The 21887-nt window shown below is 41.1% G+C and overlaps 1 protein-coding gene across 1 annotated transcript; it reads right to left on the bottom strand.

Annotated features, from left to right (window-relative positions):
- Positions 1-873: 873 nt before the first annotated feature.
- On the bottom strand, positions 874-1506 carry LOC126267648 (uncharacterized). The gene has a single exon (XM_049972948.1). The coding sequence runs from the start codon at positions 1504-1506 to the stop codon at positions 874-876; it is 633 nt and encodes a 210-aa protein (XP_049828905.1).
- Between the last annotated feature and the right edge of the window lie 20381 nt (positions 1507-21887).

The raw sequence follows: 21887 nt of genomic DNA, 5'->3' as shown, positions 1-21887 counted from the left end.
GAAATAATCGGCAATGACCTACGGTTTGAGGATGCTGAAGGCAATGGAAACCACTGCATTAAAGACACAGATTTCCATCCACAGGCCACGTGGCATCATACAGTGGCTTGGAAGTATCTGTGTAGATGTACATATACATGTAGATGTAGTCGTGAACCGGCTTCAGTGGCCGTGCGGTTCTAGGCGCTACAGTCTGGAACCGAGCGACCGCTACGGTCGCAGGTTCGAATCCAGCTTCGGGAATGGATGTGTGTGATGTCATTAGGTTAGTTAGGTTTAATTAGTTCTAAGTTCTAGGCGACTGCTGCTGCTGCTCCTATTATGACTTCCTCACTGTGAGGAGGTTCGGGTAGAAGTTTGTGGCCTGTTGGCCTTTACTCCCCTGGGAATCTTGTAGAATCTTCTGTCTGTACTGTTGGACTGTATCTGGACTGGCAAGGAGTGCCGGTGACCTATTTCATGAGCTTGTAGATATGACGATTTTTTTTTCTTCTTCTTACTTGTTGCTGAGGGCTCTTCCTCGGTTGGGGTACCGTGCAAACGGATTCCTGCCTTATCATATTCTCCGTTGACCAGAGAGATGATGATACATCGCATTTTCAACTCTGTGAAGATAGGGTAGGAATCAATCAGATTGAATTCCTCCCTAGAAAGACCAATAAGGCCTTCTGGGTACCCAAGTGGGTGATGTGGGAGTGGAGGTTTAGGATGGTTGGGTGGAACGAAAGGATAAGGGTTGTAGTGGTGGGTGTATGTGCCATCGCGAAGCGACCAAGCGATCTTCTTCGTTACAGCGCTTGCTCTGTACATATCTGGAAGCGGGAGGAACAGGACTTGTTCCCACTCTTCTTCTTGCTCTGCTGCTTCGGTGTCCTACTTGTGCTGTGTCGGCTCCCCTTCGGCAGGCTCGTCGGTCTGCGTGGCCACCGTCGCGAACTCCTCCTCACATGGAGGAGACGTCTGGGTGGCGGTGTCTTCAGTTGTGGCGGAACCTTCTTTGGCTGAGCGAAGCTCCTGCGTCAGCACAGCAATCTGACGCAGAGCCTCGCCCAGTTCCGCCAGCATGGCCGCCCTCTCTTCCGCCATGGCAGATTTGAAGGCGTACATGGGTTCTTGTACGGCGTCGTTAAGGCGCCTGGTGAGGACGTCTTCCGTGCAAGTGACCACCTCTTCGTGTGTGGTGGTCACTTGCTTCTGCGTCATCTTCTCCGGCCAGCGCCAGTTTCTTCTGTAGGGGCAGGAACGAGCGTTGGCCGCGTGTGCACCGCAGCAGTTGGCGCAGGTACAGGGGGCGTCCTTCTGCTCTTTGCAGTCACGTGTGTCGTGTGTTTGCGCACACTTCGAGCACGCAACTGCTCCGCTGCAGTGCTTGGCGACGTGGCCAAGCTTTTGGCAGCGTAAGCACTGCGCTGCAGTCTTCCTTTTCTTCTTGTGGGATGTTCCTGCTAGCGTGAGCAGCAACTCCGCCAAGGCAGCAGCTTTGCGTCCCCTTCCGCGTCCCGACATCACGAGCAGCAACAGCGCCCAAAAGGGCCCTACCGTCAAAGATGAGAGGCGACTACCAAAGTCAATATCGCCCAATAAGTCGCCTCCTCCGCCAAAGCAGCTAGCCCGTACACTAAAGCGGGTTAAGGCTAGGTATGGCCACGTTCTTTAACTGGCTGACAACAACTTTAGATACGTTTTTCGTCTTTAGATTACGTATGGGGAGATTAAATGAACTTAATAACTACAGAATCCGCCAAGGACTCACGAAACGGGGACGCAGTTTATCAGACAGTTCCTCCTGTCACCCTCTGCCAATGATAAAATTTCGTATGAAATCGTGTTCACGCACCTTTATTTTAAACGGACCTTTGACCAGGTTAAAACTGAGATGCTGTCTCCAATGGACTAAGTCAGTATCTTTCCTCGCTTTCTTTCAGTTACATTCAATAACTCCAAGATTGATCTCCTCTGGCAAGATTTCATGAAAGGACCATAAATTGGGAAGGAGCGAATTAATGCGATAGGACTACATTAAGGAAGCAGGGGTAGTCTTAATGGCTTCATCCTGAGCGGTATCAAAGGCAAAATTAAGGTAAAGGATAGAATTATCCCTCCTCTTCTGGGCCTTGGAATGGAAAATAACTAGAGCAGATTTAAGATTCAAAAATGAGAGGTGATCACTCAAGTCGATATCATCCGTTAAGCGCCACGGCGCACCAAGTTCAGTGCTTGATGTCGTCGAGGGAAGAAGTCTGTAGACAGGATATTATTAAGGCTTTTGTCGTTCTCTGGTAGGCACTAAAAACGGCAGTACGTGTTGAAGCTACCAGTAATACCAACATGCAATGATTTCCTCACTTTAAGCATGTGTGTGTGACCACAACACATTGACAATAACGTAACGTGGAGGACCTGTGACATTTCCAAAAGTAATGTCATCCGGCGTAGCGTTAGATCAATGCCTAACACACAAATCGAAAACATCACGAACCAACCAATCACGACTACAAAAAATGGCTCTGAGCACTATGCGACTTAACTTCTGAGATCATCAATCGCCTCATTCCCGCTCACGCTGCGGTGAGGTACGCATAGCTGATTGTCGCTGTTGCTACCCTTGATAGTCCCCTCCCGGAGATCCGAATGGGGGACTATTCCGGAATCTTTTTCCAATGGAGAAATCATCATGAGACTTTTCAGCTACAGGCCACGTGTCCTGTGGATGGAAATCTGTGTCTTTAATGCAGTGGTTTCCATTGCCTTCAACATCCTCAAACCGTAGGTTGGCAGAATGAGGGTGACTTCCTAATTCGGAAATGTTCCAACGCCATTGCTGATTATTAGTCAATATTTAAGTAGTGGCGGTTTGCGGACCGGGGACAGAGGATGTTTTCATTGTTAATCAAAGACGCTACTGCTGGACAACGAGTGCTCAGCAACTGTGTAATGACAATAACATGACGTTTACGGATAATACATAAACATTTTCATCACTGTGTTTCAACATTCCATTGGAAGCTCATTTTGCTAACGTTGACCAGTTCAACTTGAAAGGGAGAGTAATATTTGAAAACATAATTATGTAAGACAGTGAAACCATACGGCAATAAGAAGCGTTCGTAGGCCGTCAGGTAACATTGACAAGTGCCCTTGATGAATGAGCATTGACAGGCTTAACCTTAGACACAGCGTCGGTACGATACGAATTATATCCGTGCTGATCACAACTATGACCCTTTCTTCCCCATGCACTTTAACTGTCGTCCAAAACAGACAATAGTATGTGTGTCGAAAGCAACAAATATACCACCACTGTTATAGCTACGAAGATCAACAAATGAAATTAGGTAAAATTATGAAAAATGACATAAATGCCAAAAAAATGTTAATGTAAGTCGAATAGATAAAATGTGTTCTATCTGTGTTTCGCTCAGATCCCTTTTTATCCTCCATTACCGAATTTCTCGTAGTTTCATCTGTAGTAGCAGGAATATGTGTTCCATGTATACTGACTTTCGTTTATCGAATCATTTCTCTTCATAATTCATCCAAACAAATGCAACTCTTATGTAGTGGGAGAGGGTACCACATCATTCACAATCCAAATAAAAAGTGTGGTATAAATCACTTTCCAAAGGAATAAAACGACTCGAGGTAAGAGAAGATAGTCCATTTCAGAAACATTTTTCTTCCGGCTACATTCCTATGTATGGAACTGGCGGCTTAGCAACTGAGTACATGCGTCTCTGTTTATGTCACAATAATCTTTTAGCTAGCAGCATATTGTCAGTATAGAGAGGCAACTCGAAAAATACATAGCACAGCTTGCATGTCTACCATGTTAACGATCTCATCCTGTTTTATACTTATAATATGTACTGGGAGCAGCTTTACTGCTCCCTTTACTGCTTCCTCACAAACACAGAACTGGAGATATGAAAATTTCGTGCTGCGTATCCACGACTAAATACGGACAAAGCAGTGTAATGGGCTTAACAGGCTGCAAATGGTATGAGTAACTGTCATCGCCGAATAGCATTTCCTGTTGTTTCAACATTCTGGTCACAGTGCTATATTAAAACTCCTTCCATTCTTCGTCCTACACATATAGAAATAACACAGGCCAACGAACAATTATTTTTTAAAACCTTATTTTACTTTGATAGCTGATCTTTATATATTTTTATGAGCTGAATCCAAATCTAGCCTTAGTTTTTTTTGTATCACCCATTGTTTTCGAGCAATACGCTTTTATTATATAGTACAAAACTCCTATGCCATACGGTAAATGGAGAAGCTAATGAAACGCTTTGTTACAACATAAGCATGGTTTATATTTACAGTAAGCTACTTAAAGCAATGATATGTTTTAATAGAGGTTTCACTTGTCGGCTGGAATTTGTTTGTATTTTCATTCTCTTTTTTCTTTGAAGCTTCTTGTGTCACTTTTTCTACGGAGAGTCGCTCGCTGAACTTCTATGTGAAGTGACCAACCGTAGTCCCCCAACATGTTGGTGTTCTAGCGCCCTTGGTAGCGTTTTTCCATCACTTTAATGTCCTGGTGAAAAAGATTTCCTTGCTCCTTACTAACATCTTCCATATTGTCCAGAAAGTAATCAAGGTGACTGTTCTAAAAGTGAACTTTCACGCTCATTAAACATCCTACAGTTTTAAACTTTTTTCACATTGTAACTATAATACAAACATATTCTGAGTCTTTTTCATGTCCTATGACTATTTTAACGACTTGCTTGAATGATATCCATGCTTCATTCACATTTAAGGTCATTGTGTCAAATAAACATCAAACTTCAATTTTCTAATGTCAGGTCCGACAAAGGCGCCTTCTTTTAGTTTAGCTAAACTAAACAGTTCCCAAACTCTTGGCAGAGATACTTAAAACATGGTCCATCTTTAGGCAAAGCCTTTACAAACTATCATTAGGCCTAACTTTATATGTAGAGGTGGTAGGAGTACGTTTTTTGGATCTACGAGGTTTTAGCGTAGAATGTTCTCACCCGGTTTTAAAGACTCCCTCACAGGCCAGTTTTTTCTGCACCTGTGTTGATTGATCCTTAGCCCTACTGCCCCATTCACACAAGAAACATGGAAATTTGGTAAAAACACGTTGCTGACCCATGAGCATGCATGTTACTTTTAGATCGCCACATATGATCCAACCATGAGCTCAAAAGCATATTTTATTTAGCACCATTTCTAGGTTTTCGTAGCTTTCTTTCATATATACAGAATGTCCAACAGGTATATATGCATACATGTTACCATTGTGTAATAAAACAGCCTTTAAGCTAGTTTTGGATTAAGCAGTAAACAGCCTCTTGTCTTCCTTTTTGTATTCAATACCAAACTCATTCATCAGACCACAAATGTCTGAGCACTACAAAGAATCACTTTCTTGTTAAAAATAATTGGAAAATGGCTGCTCTCTCTTTCTATACATGTACAGGCTGGCCCCAACTGCAAATAAGCTCTTTTCTTTTAATCTAGAGCCAAGCAATTCAGCTTTTCTTTCGTTAAGCGCAGATCCCTAACCAAATTGTTAAACTTGGTCTGAGTAAACAATTTGGGCTATACACTATCTTTATTACAATGGAATTCATCATCATCTGGTTCATATAAATCAGACTGTACAACAGTAAATATTTCTCTTGGAATAGAATTCAAATCGTTTGGTGGTTCAGGAACCGGCAAATCTAGACCACGCCCTATTGGTCGGATGGCGGACAGAAGGTTAGGGTAGCTTATTACCTTCCGGATTTTCGATTTATGACCAGTAATATCAACAATGCAAAAGTAGCAATCATCGGAATGATTTCTTGACTCCCTTCATATAATACGATCAGCAAATCTAAAGGTTTTTTCTCCATTTTGGACCACTTTCTCAGATCTTCATACCTTATGCCGCACACAAGATTTATCTTGGTCAACAAATTTAGATCCAAAGTGTGATAGATAAACCTTTCTTACGAAGTCTGTAGTGTTTCTTTGGTGTTTTTAATCACAAATCCATCACAAAATATCAACAACTGTCACCATAGTTTTTACAACTACGATTAGACGTTGTACTGAGCACATGTACAGGAAACGGGAAAGAGAGGCTAGGTTGACAGTAAATAAAACACCATCTATTAACACAAAAAAAAAGAATCGACCTTTTTTGCCAGAATATGTTTTTCTGCAGTGTTAGCAACGTCATCTACATTCTTCTTCTTCTTTCGTTTCACCCTCTTTGAGGTACGCTGGATCAATCATTTATTTGAGCGTTTTCTTTTCTTAGGGCCCAGAATTTCTCCATTATTTCTGATCTTCTTTTCCTTTCTTCTTCCAAGATGAAGGATTTGAACTTCTGTATAGATTTGTCTTGGAAACTTATGTTTTCATCTTTAGTCATAAATTTAGCTGTTCGATCAATAAACGAATTTTCTGAAATCTTTAATTCTACTAGGTCTTTCTCAGTTTCTTTAAACCAATCGGGTTTCGTTTTGTGGTTACGGAAAAATTCAAACATTTATTTAGTTAACCTTTTGGAATTTATTCTGAGAAGATGACCATAAAAATTTATCCTTTTTCGAATAGTATCTTAATGTTTTTCAGTTTTCTTGTAGAGAGTTTCGTGTTAGAGATATGTAATCTTACTGTCTTGAAATTTTGGTCCTATGATTTTTCTTAAAATTTTCTTTCCATTGGCTAAAGTTTCTCCACTCGCCCTTTGAAATTCATGTTTGATGTTTCTGCTGCATACAATGCTTCTGGCTCAATCACTTTCTTGTAATGTGTAATTTTGGGCCCCATGAAAGGGATTTTTTGTTGTATGTAGTTTTTCTTAGTTGGAAGTCCCATTCTAGTTTATTTTTCTGGATTCCATTGCTTTGCTTTCCCCAGCATTCAGACGAATCCATTCTCCGAGGTATTTCAATTCTTTTACTATTCAAATCTTTTGTTGGTGAACTTTGAGGTATTTACATGTGTGCTTGATGTTTATCAATATCTTAATTTTTCAAAGGAAATGTGAAGACCTATTTTAGCTGTTTGTTTCTTTAGTTCAAGGATATTCTACCATGTTACTTCCATTGTTTCGGCAAATAAGGCCATATCATCTGGAAAAGTAATGCAATTTACTTTAAGGTTCTTCTTTTTGCAGGCCAGTCTTATACCACTCTTAATATTGTGTTCCACTCCCTGACTACTTTCTCAAGCGCACAATTGAACAGTGAGAGCCCATCCCCCAGTTGCCCTTCCGTTACTATTTCAAAGGATTCCGATGATTTGCCCATAAATTTAACTCTCGAAAATGTATCTGTAAGTGTTACTTTTATAATATTAGTAGTTTCCTTATCCAAACCCATTTCTTCCAGGACAGATAATAGAGCTTCTCTATCAATCTTTGAAATAAATGAAGGAGATAATGTATGTCTTTGCCCTTGGTTTTTTGTGTACTATGATGTTTTTGAGATTAAGTATTTGTTCCGAACATGATCTACCTTTTCTATAACGTCCCTGGTATTCTTCGATTTGCTGGTACAATTGAGGCTGTGGCCTGTTCAAAAGGACTTCAGAAAGAATCTTGTATGTAATATCCAGCAGTGATATTCCTCTGTAATTGTTGGGTGTCTGTCTTCAAACATTTCTTGTGAGTGGACGAGAGCTCCATTCTGTGGGGATCTCTTCTTTTTTCCAGATTTTATCTAAAACACATTTTTGTCAGCCTTTTTACCTACTTCGGCCTCTGTTTGATTTTCTCCGGACGATCCATTGTTTTTATGTTCTGAAATGACCTTCTGTAATTCTTCAGTCGTTGGTGGTTCTGAATCCGGCTTCTAACGGTTATTTTGGATGGATTCATATTTTTCAGGGTTGGGTTCACAATTCAAGAGTTTCTCAAAGTAGTCTTCTAGTATTCTGCAATTTTCCACGTTATTGTGATCGATGGTCCTATTTACATCTCGAAATTGGATGGAGGGTGCTCTCTATCTTGATAACCTTTGTTTGAAAGTGCTGTAGAAGCTTCTTGTGTTGTTTTTAGTAAATTCTTCATCCGTTAGGAAGAGAGCTTTGTTTTCAAGTTTCTTCTTAATCCTTTTCATATTTTATCTCCCAGTTTTCTAACTGTAATGAAATTCAATCTGATTTTTTCTGATTTCTGTGATTGCCAGTTTTGCCACGTCTGTTTTCTTGTTTCAATGAGGGCATTACATTCCAGCGACCACCAGGAATATTTTTTACTTTTTATGTTAGGTGCTATCCGTTCGGCTGTAGTAATGAGGTTTTCCTTGATAGCCTCCCAGATTTGTATTCAAATGACTTCTTTTGCTTTTGTGAATTCATCTGAGTTTAATATCTTCTCCGTACTGTACTTCAGACCCTTAATTTGTTTCATGCAGCGTTTGCTGTTTGGGATGACTTTGAACTTAATTTTAGAAAGGTAGGGGGCTGAATCCAAGTTTCCACCCCTCAGTACCCTAACATTCATTATTTCCTTGCGAGAAATCATCTTGATTGCCACATGAGCAATTTGAAATTCCCCAAGGCTAGGATTTGGGGATATCCATGTCTTTTGTGTTCGTGGTAGTTTCCTGGAAGCTGTGGATTAAAAAATTAAATTATGTGCTTGACATAGTTCTATTAACCTCACACCATTTCTGTTTGTTCTCTTGTGTGTAGGATAGTCTTCAACTATTTTCTTATATCTTTTTTTCTTTACCAGTCTGTAGTCTGTGCATTAAAGTCTCGAAGAAGAATGATGATATTTTTATTTGGAATTTTCTGAATAATGTCATCTACATGGTTCCAAAAGGCCTTCATGTTTTCTTTGTTTTTCCTGTCATCCTCATACACAGGGGCATGTGCATTGATAATTGTTTAGACTTTTTTTTTGCGCTTGTGAATGTAAGACTTGAGAGTCTTTCTGACTGGGAATCCAAGTTGAGTTCAAGGTTTGTTTGTTGATTACAAAGGCTGCTCTGAGATGTGGTACATTTTTCATTACTCTCAGTCCCACCTTCCCTTTATATATTCTAAAACCTTCGGAATCGAAGTTATCTCTGTCCATGTATCGTGTTTTTTGAATGACTGTTACTAGTATGTTGTGGTTCTTTAGCGTATCCGTTAGACGTTCTAGTTTTACGGTTTTCAACAATGAGTTTGTATTGAAAGTTGCTAGGTAGGTTGCTTGCTTATGTTGGAATTTTGATAAGACTCTAAGAGACTCCGACTTGTCTTTGTGCAATGTTGCAGACTCCCTAGAATCCGCATGTGTACTGGCTGGCGAACGGTGGATCGTCCACCTGGTGTAGAATCATTTACATTACACACTTCCTTGATTCATGAAAGTTATTTTGGGTGTGGCCCAAAGGCCACAAAAAATACAACCAAGATTGTGAGTCCTGAAGGTACTTCCTTCGCTCTCCGCCGTTGGGAATCTGAACTTCGTTTTCCACCATTGAGCCGGTTGACCAGGTTTCACTTAGTAAGCCTAGGTAGGGGCCCTTACAGTGTGCTACCATCCGGAACCAGGTAGACCCAGGTTTGTTAACGAGGGTTACTCTTCCCCCTTCTCCAACCTCATCACTTGCGAAATGAGGCCACGGACTGCGATCGGCAATGGTGGAGTTGTCATGTACCATCATTACACCTCCTGTTTAAATTATTTTAACTACATAAAATCTTGTAAATTATAGAGTCCAGTGATCAGTCGTCCTTTTTGAATTTTATTGTGCCGATCTAGATTTCGGCTAGAAGCTAACCATTCTCAATGCATTTTTCGCTCAATGTCTGTAATGCCTGTTGGTTGGGCTTCATCCACAGTGATCCAGTACGAAATGAAAGTGGAATGAAATCAGACAGCTATAGGAAAGTAAAAAGCAAACACTTCAGTGTCAGTTTTAAACCTGGAAGGAACACTATGAAAACATACATTCGTCTTATAGGAAGAATGAACGCACGTGATCGAGTACACAAAGATAGTAGAATGAGATCAGACAGTTAAACGGGAAATTTACAAGAAGTGATAAGGAAAATTCTCCCGTAATGTATCAAAGAAACGACGATCTCGTTAAAACCTCTAGATGGCACGAAAATAAATACTTGACACTTCATCTCCTAACACCAGACAAACGTGTGCACATCAACTGCCCCTGCGTTCGACTTCACGTGGCACCAGGAAACAAGTGTCTCTTGACCGTTGGTGGTACCGCTATCTATGCCCTGTCTGTTGCCACAGAAAGAGTTTTCTACTTTTAGTTGTGAAAATCTCATAAAGGCACAAACCTTGCTGGTCGGATACTTCAGTGTGCAAACACAAAGATATTAGCAAATTTTTCGGCGTTACTAAAAGTCGCTAAGAGAGCAACGCAGCTACGGTTGCTTGATAGGCGAGGTGGAAGAAGAGGAAGAAGAAGAAGAAGAAGAAGAAGAAGAAGAATGGGGAACTTGTCTCCAACTCCACCAACAATATAGTACCTCTTTGTGTTTTAGTGTGTGGGAGCTTAATGTGGATCGCGTAATAAATCCTGTCACTACGTTAGAGGCCGAAGCGTTTAGTAGTACGTAAGTCTCTCGTAAACTTGGTACTTAACGTGAGTGAGTCTACGGCCGATGGTAATGTTCCAGTCAGCGCTTTGTGGTACATTTCGAAAGCGAAACTTTCCGGGCTTGCGGTTTGGAAATAATCAAATGAATGGAAGCAGTGGCTGTTGAGCGAGCTTTTGGAAATTCAGGGCACTCCGGCTAGGAGCTGTGCTCGTCGCTTCTCCAAGCGGCATGGAACGTTAACTGAGGTGAGCCTTTATTGCTTGACAGCTGCTTTTCCATTCAGCAGTGGCAGTTTCCAGGTGCGATGCTATTCGCTTCTCTCAGAAACTCGCGACGTCCACTTCAGTTCTTTGAGCAATTGATGTGCAAAAATAAACGTAAACATGGTCCGTTGCAGACTGTAACGTGATTTTTATTTAATTTGCCATAAGGTAATTTCGACTGCTTGTCATTGTCAAGCAACAGTAAATCCAACGTGGAAAAGCACTACATTGTCTGCATGCATTACATGTATAACTAAAACTATACAATCACATTAACAGAAAGAATTACTGCATAAATTTTTTATAATCACATGCTGGCAGCAGCTGGTAGTTAGTTGTCACAGATATTCATTCGACAGCACATATCATAGACACGTTACATACATTGCTGGCCAGACTTAGTTTATGTCATCTATAACAACAGTCAGCGACCAAAGGATACGTTGTTGTTGTTCTTGTTGTGGTCTTCAGTCCTGAGATTGGTTTGGTGCAGCTCTCCGTGCTCCCCTATTCTGTGCAAGCTTCTTCATCTCCCATTACATATTGCTACCTACATCCTTCTGAATTTGCTTAGTGAATTCATCTCTTGGTCTCCCTCTATGATTTTTACCCTCCACACTGCCCTCCAATGCTAAATTAGTGGTCCTTTGAAGCGTCAGCACATGTCCTACCAACCGATCCCTTATTCTAGTCAAGTTGTGCCACAAACTTCTCTTCTCCCCAATCCTATTCAATACTTCCTCATTAGTTATGTGATCTACCCATCTAATCTTCAGCATTATTCTGTAGCACCACATTTCGAAAGCTTCTACTCTCTTCTTGTCCCAACTATTTATCTTCCATGTTTCACTTCCAGGTATAACGACTGCCGTATATCATAAGTTATCAGTACCTGAAAACTGACTGTTTGTATGGAAAGTTAACTCACAGAACTTTCTAAGTTCCAACCAATATTCAATGTGTGAAAGGGCGGTAACCAAATGTCACCAGCTTTATAAAATGTGTCAGTACTTCATGACTTAACGTGTTTGATAGTATCATAATACAAAATAGGTTACAATGATGGGATATGTTCAGTATAAAGAGAAATATTGTGAGAAATAATGGTAAATGTGGTGAAAGGGTGCCTCAAAACAGGAAAGGTTCTGTAGCCACATGAAATAAGCATAACACCAAAATATAAAATGTGTAAAATCGTTATCACACTCCTAAAGAAAGAGCAGTTTGTCACTCTATATTCACTACATCAAATACTATTTGATATGTAGAGTTTCCCAAACAATTTTCTCACTATCATATACATGACTCTAATATTGAGCAAATACATGGTAATGCATCACATTTTTTGAAGAAAGTACATGATAAATAAGAGAATTAAGACATGAACAGGTATACCTTGTTGGATGACGCATATCAAGTAAAGAGATGAGCTAATACATGGTACCATTTCAGAATAAAAAAGGTGTCAACAGTAGTAAACTGTAGGGAGGAGCAGTAAACACACAGTATTTGCAGCAAGAGGGGTGGGAGTCACCACTGCGTATACAATATAACACATATACTGAAACGTCCCCTTAGAACAATTTATACACGACTGTACTTAGCTGACACACAATATTTTTAGCGCAACGCAATCTGACTTCCAAAAATCCCTACTAAAGAATGGCCCTGATTAACATTAACCTATACGTTTCACAAATCACTTACCTCACAAAAATCTTCGTTACTCAAGCTACTGCAATACAGCGAGCACCACTACTGCCAGCTAAATAAAAGATTCAAACTACTGAAGGCACTAACTACTGACAGGCATAGTTAGCAAATGAAAGATTTTAATACAGAACAAACAATGTATTTACCTTAATAGTCAAAATATACACTCCTGGAAATTGAAATGAGAACACCGTGAATTCATTGTCCCAGGAAGGGGAAACTTTATTGACACATTCCTGGGGTCAGATATATCACATGATCACACTGACAGAACCACAGGCACATAGACACAGGCAACAGAGCATGCACAATGTCGGCACTAGTACAGTGTATATCCCCCTTTCGCAGCAATGCAGGCTGCTATTCTCCCATGGAGACGATCGTAGAGATGCTGGATGTAGTCCTGTGGAACGGCTTGCCATGCCATTTCCACCTGGCGCCTCAGTTGGACCAGCAGACCGCTGGACGTGCAGACCGCGTGAGACGACGCTTCATCCAGTCCAAAACATGCTCAATGCGGGACAGATCCGGATATCTTGCTGGCTATGGTAGTTGACTTACACCTTCTAGAGCACGTTGGGTGGCACGGGATACATGCGGACGTGCATTGTCCTGTTGGAACAGCAAGTTCCCTTGCCGGTCTAGGAATGGTAGAACGATGGGTTCGATGACGGTTTGGATGTACCGTGCACTATTCAGTGTCCCCTCGACGATCACCAGAGGTGTACGGCCAGTGTAGGAGATCGCTCCCCATACCATGATGCCAGGTGTTGGCCCTGTGTGCCTTGGTCGTATGCAGTCCTGATTGTGGCGCTCACCTGCACGGCGCCAAACACGCATACGACCATCATTGGCACCAAGGCAGAAGCGACTCTCATCGCTGAAGACGACACGTCTCCATTCGTCCCTCCATTCACGCCTGTCGCGACACCACTGGAGGCGGGCTGCACGATGTTGGGGCGTGAGCGGAAGCCGGCCTAACGGTGTGCTGGACCGTAGCCCAGCTTCATGGAGACGGTTGCGAATGGTCCTCGCCGATACCCCAGGAGCAACAGTGTCCCTAATTTGCTGGGAAGTGGCGGTGCGGTCCCCTACGGCACTGCGTAGGATCCTACGGTCTGGCGTGCATCCGTGCGTCGCTGCGGTCCGGTCCCAGGTCGACGGGCACGTGCACCTTCCGCCGACCACTGGCGACAACATCGATCTACTGTGGAGACCTCACGCCCCACGTGTTAAGCAATTCGGCGGTACGTCCACCCGGCCTCCCACATGCCCACTATACGCCCTCGTTCAAAGTCCGTCAACTGCACATACGGTTCACGTCCACGCTGTCGCGGCATGCTACCAGTGTTAAAGACTGCGATGGAGCTACGTATGCCACGGCAAACTGGCTGACACTGTCGGTGGCGGTGCACAAATGCTACGCAGCTAGCGCATTTCGACGGCCAACACCGCGGTTCCTGGTGTGTCCGCTGTGCCGTGCGTGTGATCATTGCTTGTACAGCCCTCTCGCAGTGTCCGGAGCAAGTATGGTGGGTCTGACACACCGGTGTCAATGTGTTCTTTTTTCCATTTCCAGGAGTGTATATATCAGTTCGTGACACCAATTCTTACAAATGTCAAAACTCCGCCTTCTCTCTACCCACGTTCACCACTGCTGGCAGCTCACCTCCAACTGCCCAACGCTACGCGCTGTTAGCATCCAGCTGCTGCTGCCCAACACTACAATGGCAGACAAAAATGCAAACCAGCCACAGACTGCACACAGCACAGCCAGTGATTTTCTTATAGAGCGCTACGTGGCGTTGGCGTTACCAATAAAAAAACCTAAACATCCCACTTACAATACTGTTGCTATGATACAAATTCCGTTATAAAATTGTAAAATACCTATAAAACATGTTGATCAGTTCATTAAAAATACATCATATTGCAAAATGATGTCGGTAAATATCAGCAAACACAAGATATTGTCAGAACTAGAAAGGTAAGGCCACGTAAAACTGAGCATAACACTGAAACATGAACTATATTCCTAAAGCAGAGCAGTGTTAGGGGCATTCGCTGTATGTTTATTAGCACGTAAGTCACTGCTGAACGAAGGTTTATTACTGGTACTAATTTCCTATGTCCCCTCAGTCTAGTTCCAAAATTTTTCCCCGATTGTCCCCGTAATATTTTTCACTGTCATCACAACTCACTTTATAGGTATTGTAAGTAGGCTGTTTAGGTTTTTTATATTGGTAACGCCACGTAGCGCTCTGTATGAAAATCACTGGCTGTGCTGTGGGTGGTTGGCATTATTGTAATAATCGCCTTTGTAGTGTTGTGCAGTTGGATGTTAACAGCGCGTAGCGTTGCGCAGTTGGAGGTGAGCCGCCAGCAATGCTGGATGTGGGCAGAGAGATGGCAGAGTTTTGAAATTTGCAAGACTGGATATCATGAACTGCTATATATTTAATGACTATTAAGGTAAATACATTGTTTGTTCTCTATTAAAATCTTTCATTCGCTAACTATGTGTATCAGTAGTTAGTGCCTTCCGTAGTTTGAATCTTTTATTTAGCTGGCAGTAGTGGTGCTCACTGTATTGCAGTCGTTCGAGTAACCAAGATTTTTGTGAGGTAAGTGATATGTGAAACGTATAGGTTAATGTTAGTCAGGGCATACTTTTGTAGGGATTTTTGGAAGTCAGATTGCGTTGCGCTACAAATAATATGTGTCAGTTTAAGCACAGTCTTGTATTATTGTTCAAAGGGGACGTTTCAGTATAATGAATTTTATGGCATGGAGGTCTGCCAATTTGATTTTGCGTCTGAGAAAATTTATCTTTTCCTTTATGTTACGGAAAGCCTTCACTAATTTATTACTTTGTCTTGCTCTAATTTTGTCACTCACATAGTGTGTATAATTCTGAAACGCAACATACATCTCATCGAACTGAACATGTATGGTGCATTTCGGAATTATGCACCCTATGTGAGTGACCACATTAGTGCGAGACAAAACAATAAGTCACGTGAAATGGTTCCGATAAGTAATAATGAGGTTAGGAATGGCGAGAAACTCAGGTATTCTAAAGGTAATTTTCAATTTTTTGACCGAATAATCAACTTGTCGAATAAAATGTTCTCCATTGAGGAGATAAAAGGTTTGGATAGAGGGGTCGAGGTTCAATGTCAAACCAAATCTACGCAATAGCAAAATTAAAAATATAATTGCTAATACGGAAGAACCACAGTATCTCCCTTATCTGTCTTGACCATAATGACCCTATTATCTTAAACTTATTGTTTAATCCCTGTACAGTTCTAGTCAGTAATGCATTAGAGCGCCTGTGACTTTGGTCTCGCGAATCTGCCTTTCAAAGAACATTTGCTACTTTACAAGTGATGCTGTTGCACTCATGCGCTGACACCTGAGTCATATGTATTGGGGAAAAATTATTCCTGGTTAAGACAAAAGAAAACTCCTACAGGGCAGACTGTCGCCTGAGCGATAAAGATTTCTCGCGTGCTCATTGAAGCATTGTTGATGTAAAACTATTTGCATCTACTAAATCTCACACGACTCTTGTTAGTAAAAGAGTATCTAGTATCTTACTCAAATATTTCTTGAAACATGAACCATTTGTCTCTGAGATGCAGAAGATTACTGCTGCAGAAAACACATCTATTTATCACACGGCAAAGCACTCTCTTAGAGACAATAGAATGGATTGTTCGCACAAATTTATATCATTTATCTACAGTGATTCAAAAATCGCTCTATGTTTTAGCTGCAGAAGAACAAAAGCGGAAGCTACCATAAGTGCATTATTGGCCCAAGAATCTGTTACAATATTTTAAAGATCATCTAAGAGCAGAATCTATAATTTTCTATAGCAACAGATGTACGTAATAAGAAAACATAAAAATGTTTCCAATTTGGTTGTATTTCTTTCATTATGATAGTGGGATTCTGAACCTTCTACTAGAATCTGTAGAATGTAAAGATGAATGAGCATCTCAAGTTACGAAGTCTCTTAAAATACACTCTGGAGAATTATTAATGTCTTTAAGTAAAGTTTCGGTATCCCCCCCCCCCCTCCCCTTTAACATAACTAATGTAAACATCGATGCTCTGCCTCGTGATGACTGGGTGTTGTGTGCTGTCCTTAGGTTAGTTAGGTTTAAGTAGTTCTAAGTTCTAGGGGACTGATGACCATAGATGTTAAGTCCCATAGTGCTCAGAGCCATTTGAACCATTTAAACATCGATGGAAATAATACCGTTTATACAATTCTTTTACCTAAAGGTGACAAAACTGTCGAAGCTGATTGCCCCTCCCATTTCTCCACAGTGGTGCAAAATACAATAGTGATCAACTGGAAATGTATGACGGAAAATAGGTAGTCACTTCAGTAAATCTGTGAATCCAAGAGTGGACTTCCAACGCCTGTTTAAAGCAAATGAGATACAGTGGGAAGAATTAATAATGAAACATGTTACCACGAGACTTTTATCTTGTCATCCTGCTGCCGAAAGAGTATTAAAATTATAGTCTGCATTAAAATCTCAACTTCTGAAATTCTGTAATGAATGTCCACGTTTATTAGTAAAGTATCGCGTGTGAAGAAGAAAAGAAATAAAACTTCAGCGTATTCATTGTTTCTGCTTAACGTATGGTTTTCGGTAGAAACAACAATGAAGAAGAGTGAATCAGATTCTCTGTCATCTGTTGAGATATATACTGAAATGCATGGCATTCGCAAAAAGACTGAGCAAAGAATGAAAGACAACTTTTCCGGAAGTAAGACAAGAGAAGTATCAGGTGATGTAAGCACTAACGCAAAATAATCTATCCGGAACAATTTTATACAGCTCTACAACAATCTTGTTGGGTATTTGTTACCACGATATGATTGATCGGAAAACAACGTCCTTTCCAAGCCGCTGTTTTTAAACTTAAATAATAAAAATAATAACTTACGACCATTTTCAATAAGCTGCGGAACTCAAAGGTCGATCAAGTGAATATAGATTCCTTATACAAAGAATTTCAAATTGTTAAAAAAAGACAGGGGCATGGCAGAGTCTTTTGATGAGAAAAATGAGGTAGCGATTGAGAACCGAAAGAAAATCATGGAGGGTTTTCCAAGAATGATATCATAACATTTTTTGGTATTAGCATGCTTAGTTCCAAGTGTTTCGTCGAAAGGATTTTTCGCAGATTGCATGAAAATGGAGTGATTAACAAAATTAATGTACCTCGAATTTTCGACTAATATTGATTTTCTTAAATATGTGAAACAAATAAATCCTGTAAAAAGTTACACATTCTTCATTGAATTATAAGAAACACCAATAAATCATAAAAAAATGGTTTTTCATTTTTCCAGAGAAAAAAAAGAAATTCCGTTCCTTCTTCTTTGTCCAAATGAACATTTGTCTCTTACTGGGGAAAAAAACTATGGTAACACAAACACGTGTCCCACCTGCGTAAAGGTAACGCCGAGGTGTCAGTGTAGTATGAAGATTGGGCTGAAAATCAAGGGGGAGTACTTTGTATTAACACTTATTCCGCCTCAATAACAGTGAAGTAACATCTGATCCGATTTAATCTTTGGATCGTAGACATAATCTGCCCACAGACGCCATCTAGCCAAGGGATCCACAGACTGACACAAATCTGCTAAAGCTGAAGAACCTTGTGGCTCTACATCCTCACGTGTGTTAAACTGCATCCTCACTTGCTCTCCGCCTGATAAAGATATTGTATGCGTAGCGTCAAGTAGCTGTGGACATGCTCCGTAACGCGGCGCTAGGCTCCGTCAGAGTTTCTTGCAAAGGCCGTCCCTCTCAACCCAGCACGTCAGCCAACCTCCGCTCCTGGTCCCCGCGTCCCAGCCCGGTGCTGATATTAATGCGGGCTGGCTGGCTGATGTATCGCCAGCGGCGCTGCGCCGCACTCAGGCAAACACCACAATGGCAGCAGCGGCACCCGCGACCTGAAGACGGATGGAAACAGCGGCCTGAGCCACGGCGCGCCACGAATAAATCACTCAGCGCGCAAAAAAGGGAAAGCGGTGTTTATTTAGACGCCTCACGAAATCTCCAACTGCAGTACGTGGGGGACGAAACTGGAGTATCGGGAAGAGGTCAAGTACTGTTTGAACTTTTCTCAAGGTGCAGGCGACGAATGAACCTGCAGTCCGTCACCTACGTAGACGCAGTGATGTGTGCTGGAAGGAAGTGAGCGACTTCCTACAGTTTCGTAACATTACGATAGTACCCTCAGATGGAGCGAAAAAAATTTCTGTATGGCGTATAAGCGGATAAGTCTAACCTTTATGACCCTTGCATACCGCGAGATGGAGTAGCACCTAATGGATATTGGGACCGTAAAGCGATAAGGAAAGTATTCAGATTGGTACAGCTCCCCCTACCGAAACGTTTTATGCAACCAGCAACGGGTACGAAAACCACATGCAAGATTTTAATCTTCTCTCGATCGCTAAGTGCACATTATTACTCCTACAGAAAAAAACTAAATGAATTCTAATAGAGGTAAGCTTTGTACTAGGATACATTTCCGCTGAATGGCATGGTTAGTGAGTGATTAAAGAAAAACGAGTTTTATACGTTTTTCTTGAGTAATCTCTAGTGAAATTGTATCACAATAAAATATGTAACTACGACAAATTTCCTACCAAAACGTCCTGTTCATGTTTCCTTCAGGACTATCAGTTCGCACATAATGAATAAGAGGACATGAAAATCTTTGCCCTGGTATTTCAAGGTGTTGAGAATTGCAGTTTAATGGACAGTCTAGTTGTGTTGTTGTGGTCTTCAGTCCTCACACTGGTTTGATGCAGCTCTCCATGCTACTCTATCCTGTGCAAGCTTCTTCATCTTCCAGTACTTACTGCAATCTACATCCTGCTGAATCTGCTTAGTGTATTCATCTCTTGGGCTCTCTCTACGATTTTTACCCTCCACACTGCCCTCCAATGCTAAATTTGCGATCCCTTTATGCCTCAAAACATGACCTACCAACCGGTCCCTTCTTTTTGTCAAGTTGTGCCACAAACTCCGCTTCTCCCCAATTCTATTCAATACCTCCTCATTAGTTATGTGATTCACCCACTAATCTTCAGCATTCTTCTGTAGCACCACATTTCGAAAGCTCCCTGTATTTCGCTCCCTGTATTTTACCCCTGCCACCTTTAGAATTTGAAAGAAAGTATTCCAGTCAACATTGTCAAAACCTTTCTCTAAGTCTACAAATGCTAGAAACGTAGGATTGTCTTTTCTGAATCTTTCTTCTAAGATATGTCGTAAGGTTAGTATTGCCTCACGTGTTCCAACATTTCTACGGAATCCAAACTGGTCTTCCCCAAGGTCCGCTTCTACCAGTTTTTCCATTCGTCTGTAAAGATTTCGCGTTAGTATTTTGCAGCTGTGACTTATTAAACTGATAGTTCGGTAATTTTCACATCTGTCAACACTTGCTTTCTTTGGGATTGGAATTATTATATTCTTCTTGAAGTCTAGAAGAAATTGAAATTGTATTGCGCATTCAAGTAATAACCACAAAAGGTACGCAATGAACAAACAGACCTGAGAAGCAAAAATTTTCTTGACTGTTTTAGACATTTTACTATAATGTATTTAGTTGTGTTCTATGTATAATTCATTAAAAATCGTAGCACATAAAATGTGATACTGACTACTATCACTGATTAGCCATTCTTTGATATGCAAGTGTGCACAATACGTTGTTATCCTTGCCTAATAGAAACCTGTATGTCAAAATCCTTTAACTACTGTACATGAGTGTCAAAAAACTAGAAAACTAGTTGTAACTACTATTAATCCCACTGTACATTGTTCTCACCATGCTATATAGCGTTTTCAGGTGCCTGAAAACGGCTTAGTACCGAAACTGCAATCGTAAAAGGTAAACTGTACCGCCTGAAAGCAAGTTGAAATCATTTTAAGATAATTTGGCAGATGATATAGAATCTATATGAAATCATGAAACTTGTGTATACAACCAGCAATCAATACGATTCTACTTTAGTAAACACTCATCAAAGTCGCTATCAGATCTTAAGTACCACCAGACTGAAGCACATTTACCAAGAAGTTGAGTTTAGTATTCAGGGCAAAAGGAGATACGATTATACAAGAAAAAGTATCACCACAGCTGTACCTTGAGAATGAATTTAGGGTCTCACACGACTAGTTTCGGCGACACATTACCATCATCCTCAGCCCAATCACTGCAAAAGAGTATTAGATTTTTTGGCGCATTTATTGTGTAGACCTTGTCATTAGAGAATTCACATTGTCTATCTCAGACGACGAGTACAAATCAAAACACAGAACTCGCAGAAAATATTGTAATGAAATGTACACACATTCAGACGGAAAACTAAAAGACGACAACAAAGGAAAATTATCATGAGAGCTTAAGGCAAATTATACCACTCGAGAAACGCGTGAGTGGAATCACACAAATCGTATGTTACATGGAACAAGGAACTCCAGAAAATTAAATGTAAACGAAAGAATTCTACCATGAACACATTTGAAACACACAACACATTCACACATAAGAAACACAAACTTTGAACTTAGACATACCGTGGCTATAACCCTCTCCCTTTGCTAAGTTACGGCGAAACAAAATATAAAGTTAAGGAAAGAGAATATAAATAAAAGTGTTTATTTTCCCTAACTGAAATAAACTATTTGCCATAACTTTGGACGCTTACACCTGAATTAAATGCATTAGAACCTCAAAGTAAGCAAAGACTTACTCACTCCAACTTCCTCGATGACGCTACAACAGCTGACTTGAAAGAACAGCTTTACTTACTGTGTTCCAAGAGTATAGTGAAGTTCCTAGGAGTATTGGGACAACAGGCGCACCATTCCAAAGTACCATTATCTAAGATGGTGGCGATGACGCCATGCAAGATGGCGGTTGTGTCGTCATTCAAAATGGTGGATTTTGGCGGGAAGTTTGAATTACGGAGGGGAAGTGCCACGCCCCCCTTCCCCAGCAAAATGGCACCAAGTTCCGATTCCAACAGGATGATGCACCACGCCACCCTTTTCTCTACTAAGCAAAGAAAATGGCAGGAAACAAGCACTTGCCTTTATTGTTTAACCAATTTCAAGCAGATGTGTTCGCCACTGGGTCTGGGCTCAAACTGGCTTAGTTCATATCGTCGCCACCAGACAGCATTCCTGTGATGTTAGGTGATGACGCAAATACCGTTGTGCAAGATGGCTGCACCCAGACTGTCCACCTGTGGGTCCAGAGCCCAACTGACTTACTTCATATCGTCACCAGCAGAGAGCGCTACCGTGATCTAGGGTG

Source organism: Schistocerca gregaria, chromosome 4 (assembly GCF_023897955.1).
Source record: "Schistocerca gregaria isolate iqSchGreg1 chromosome 4, iqSchGreg1.2, whole genome shotgun sequence".
Lineage (NCBI taxonomy): Eukaryota > Metazoa > Arthropoda > Insecta > Orthoptera > Acrididae > Schistocerca > Schistocerca gregaria.
The sequence above is the reverse complement of the archived record's forward strand: the minus strand, read 5'-3'. Positions and strand labels throughout refer to the sequence as shown.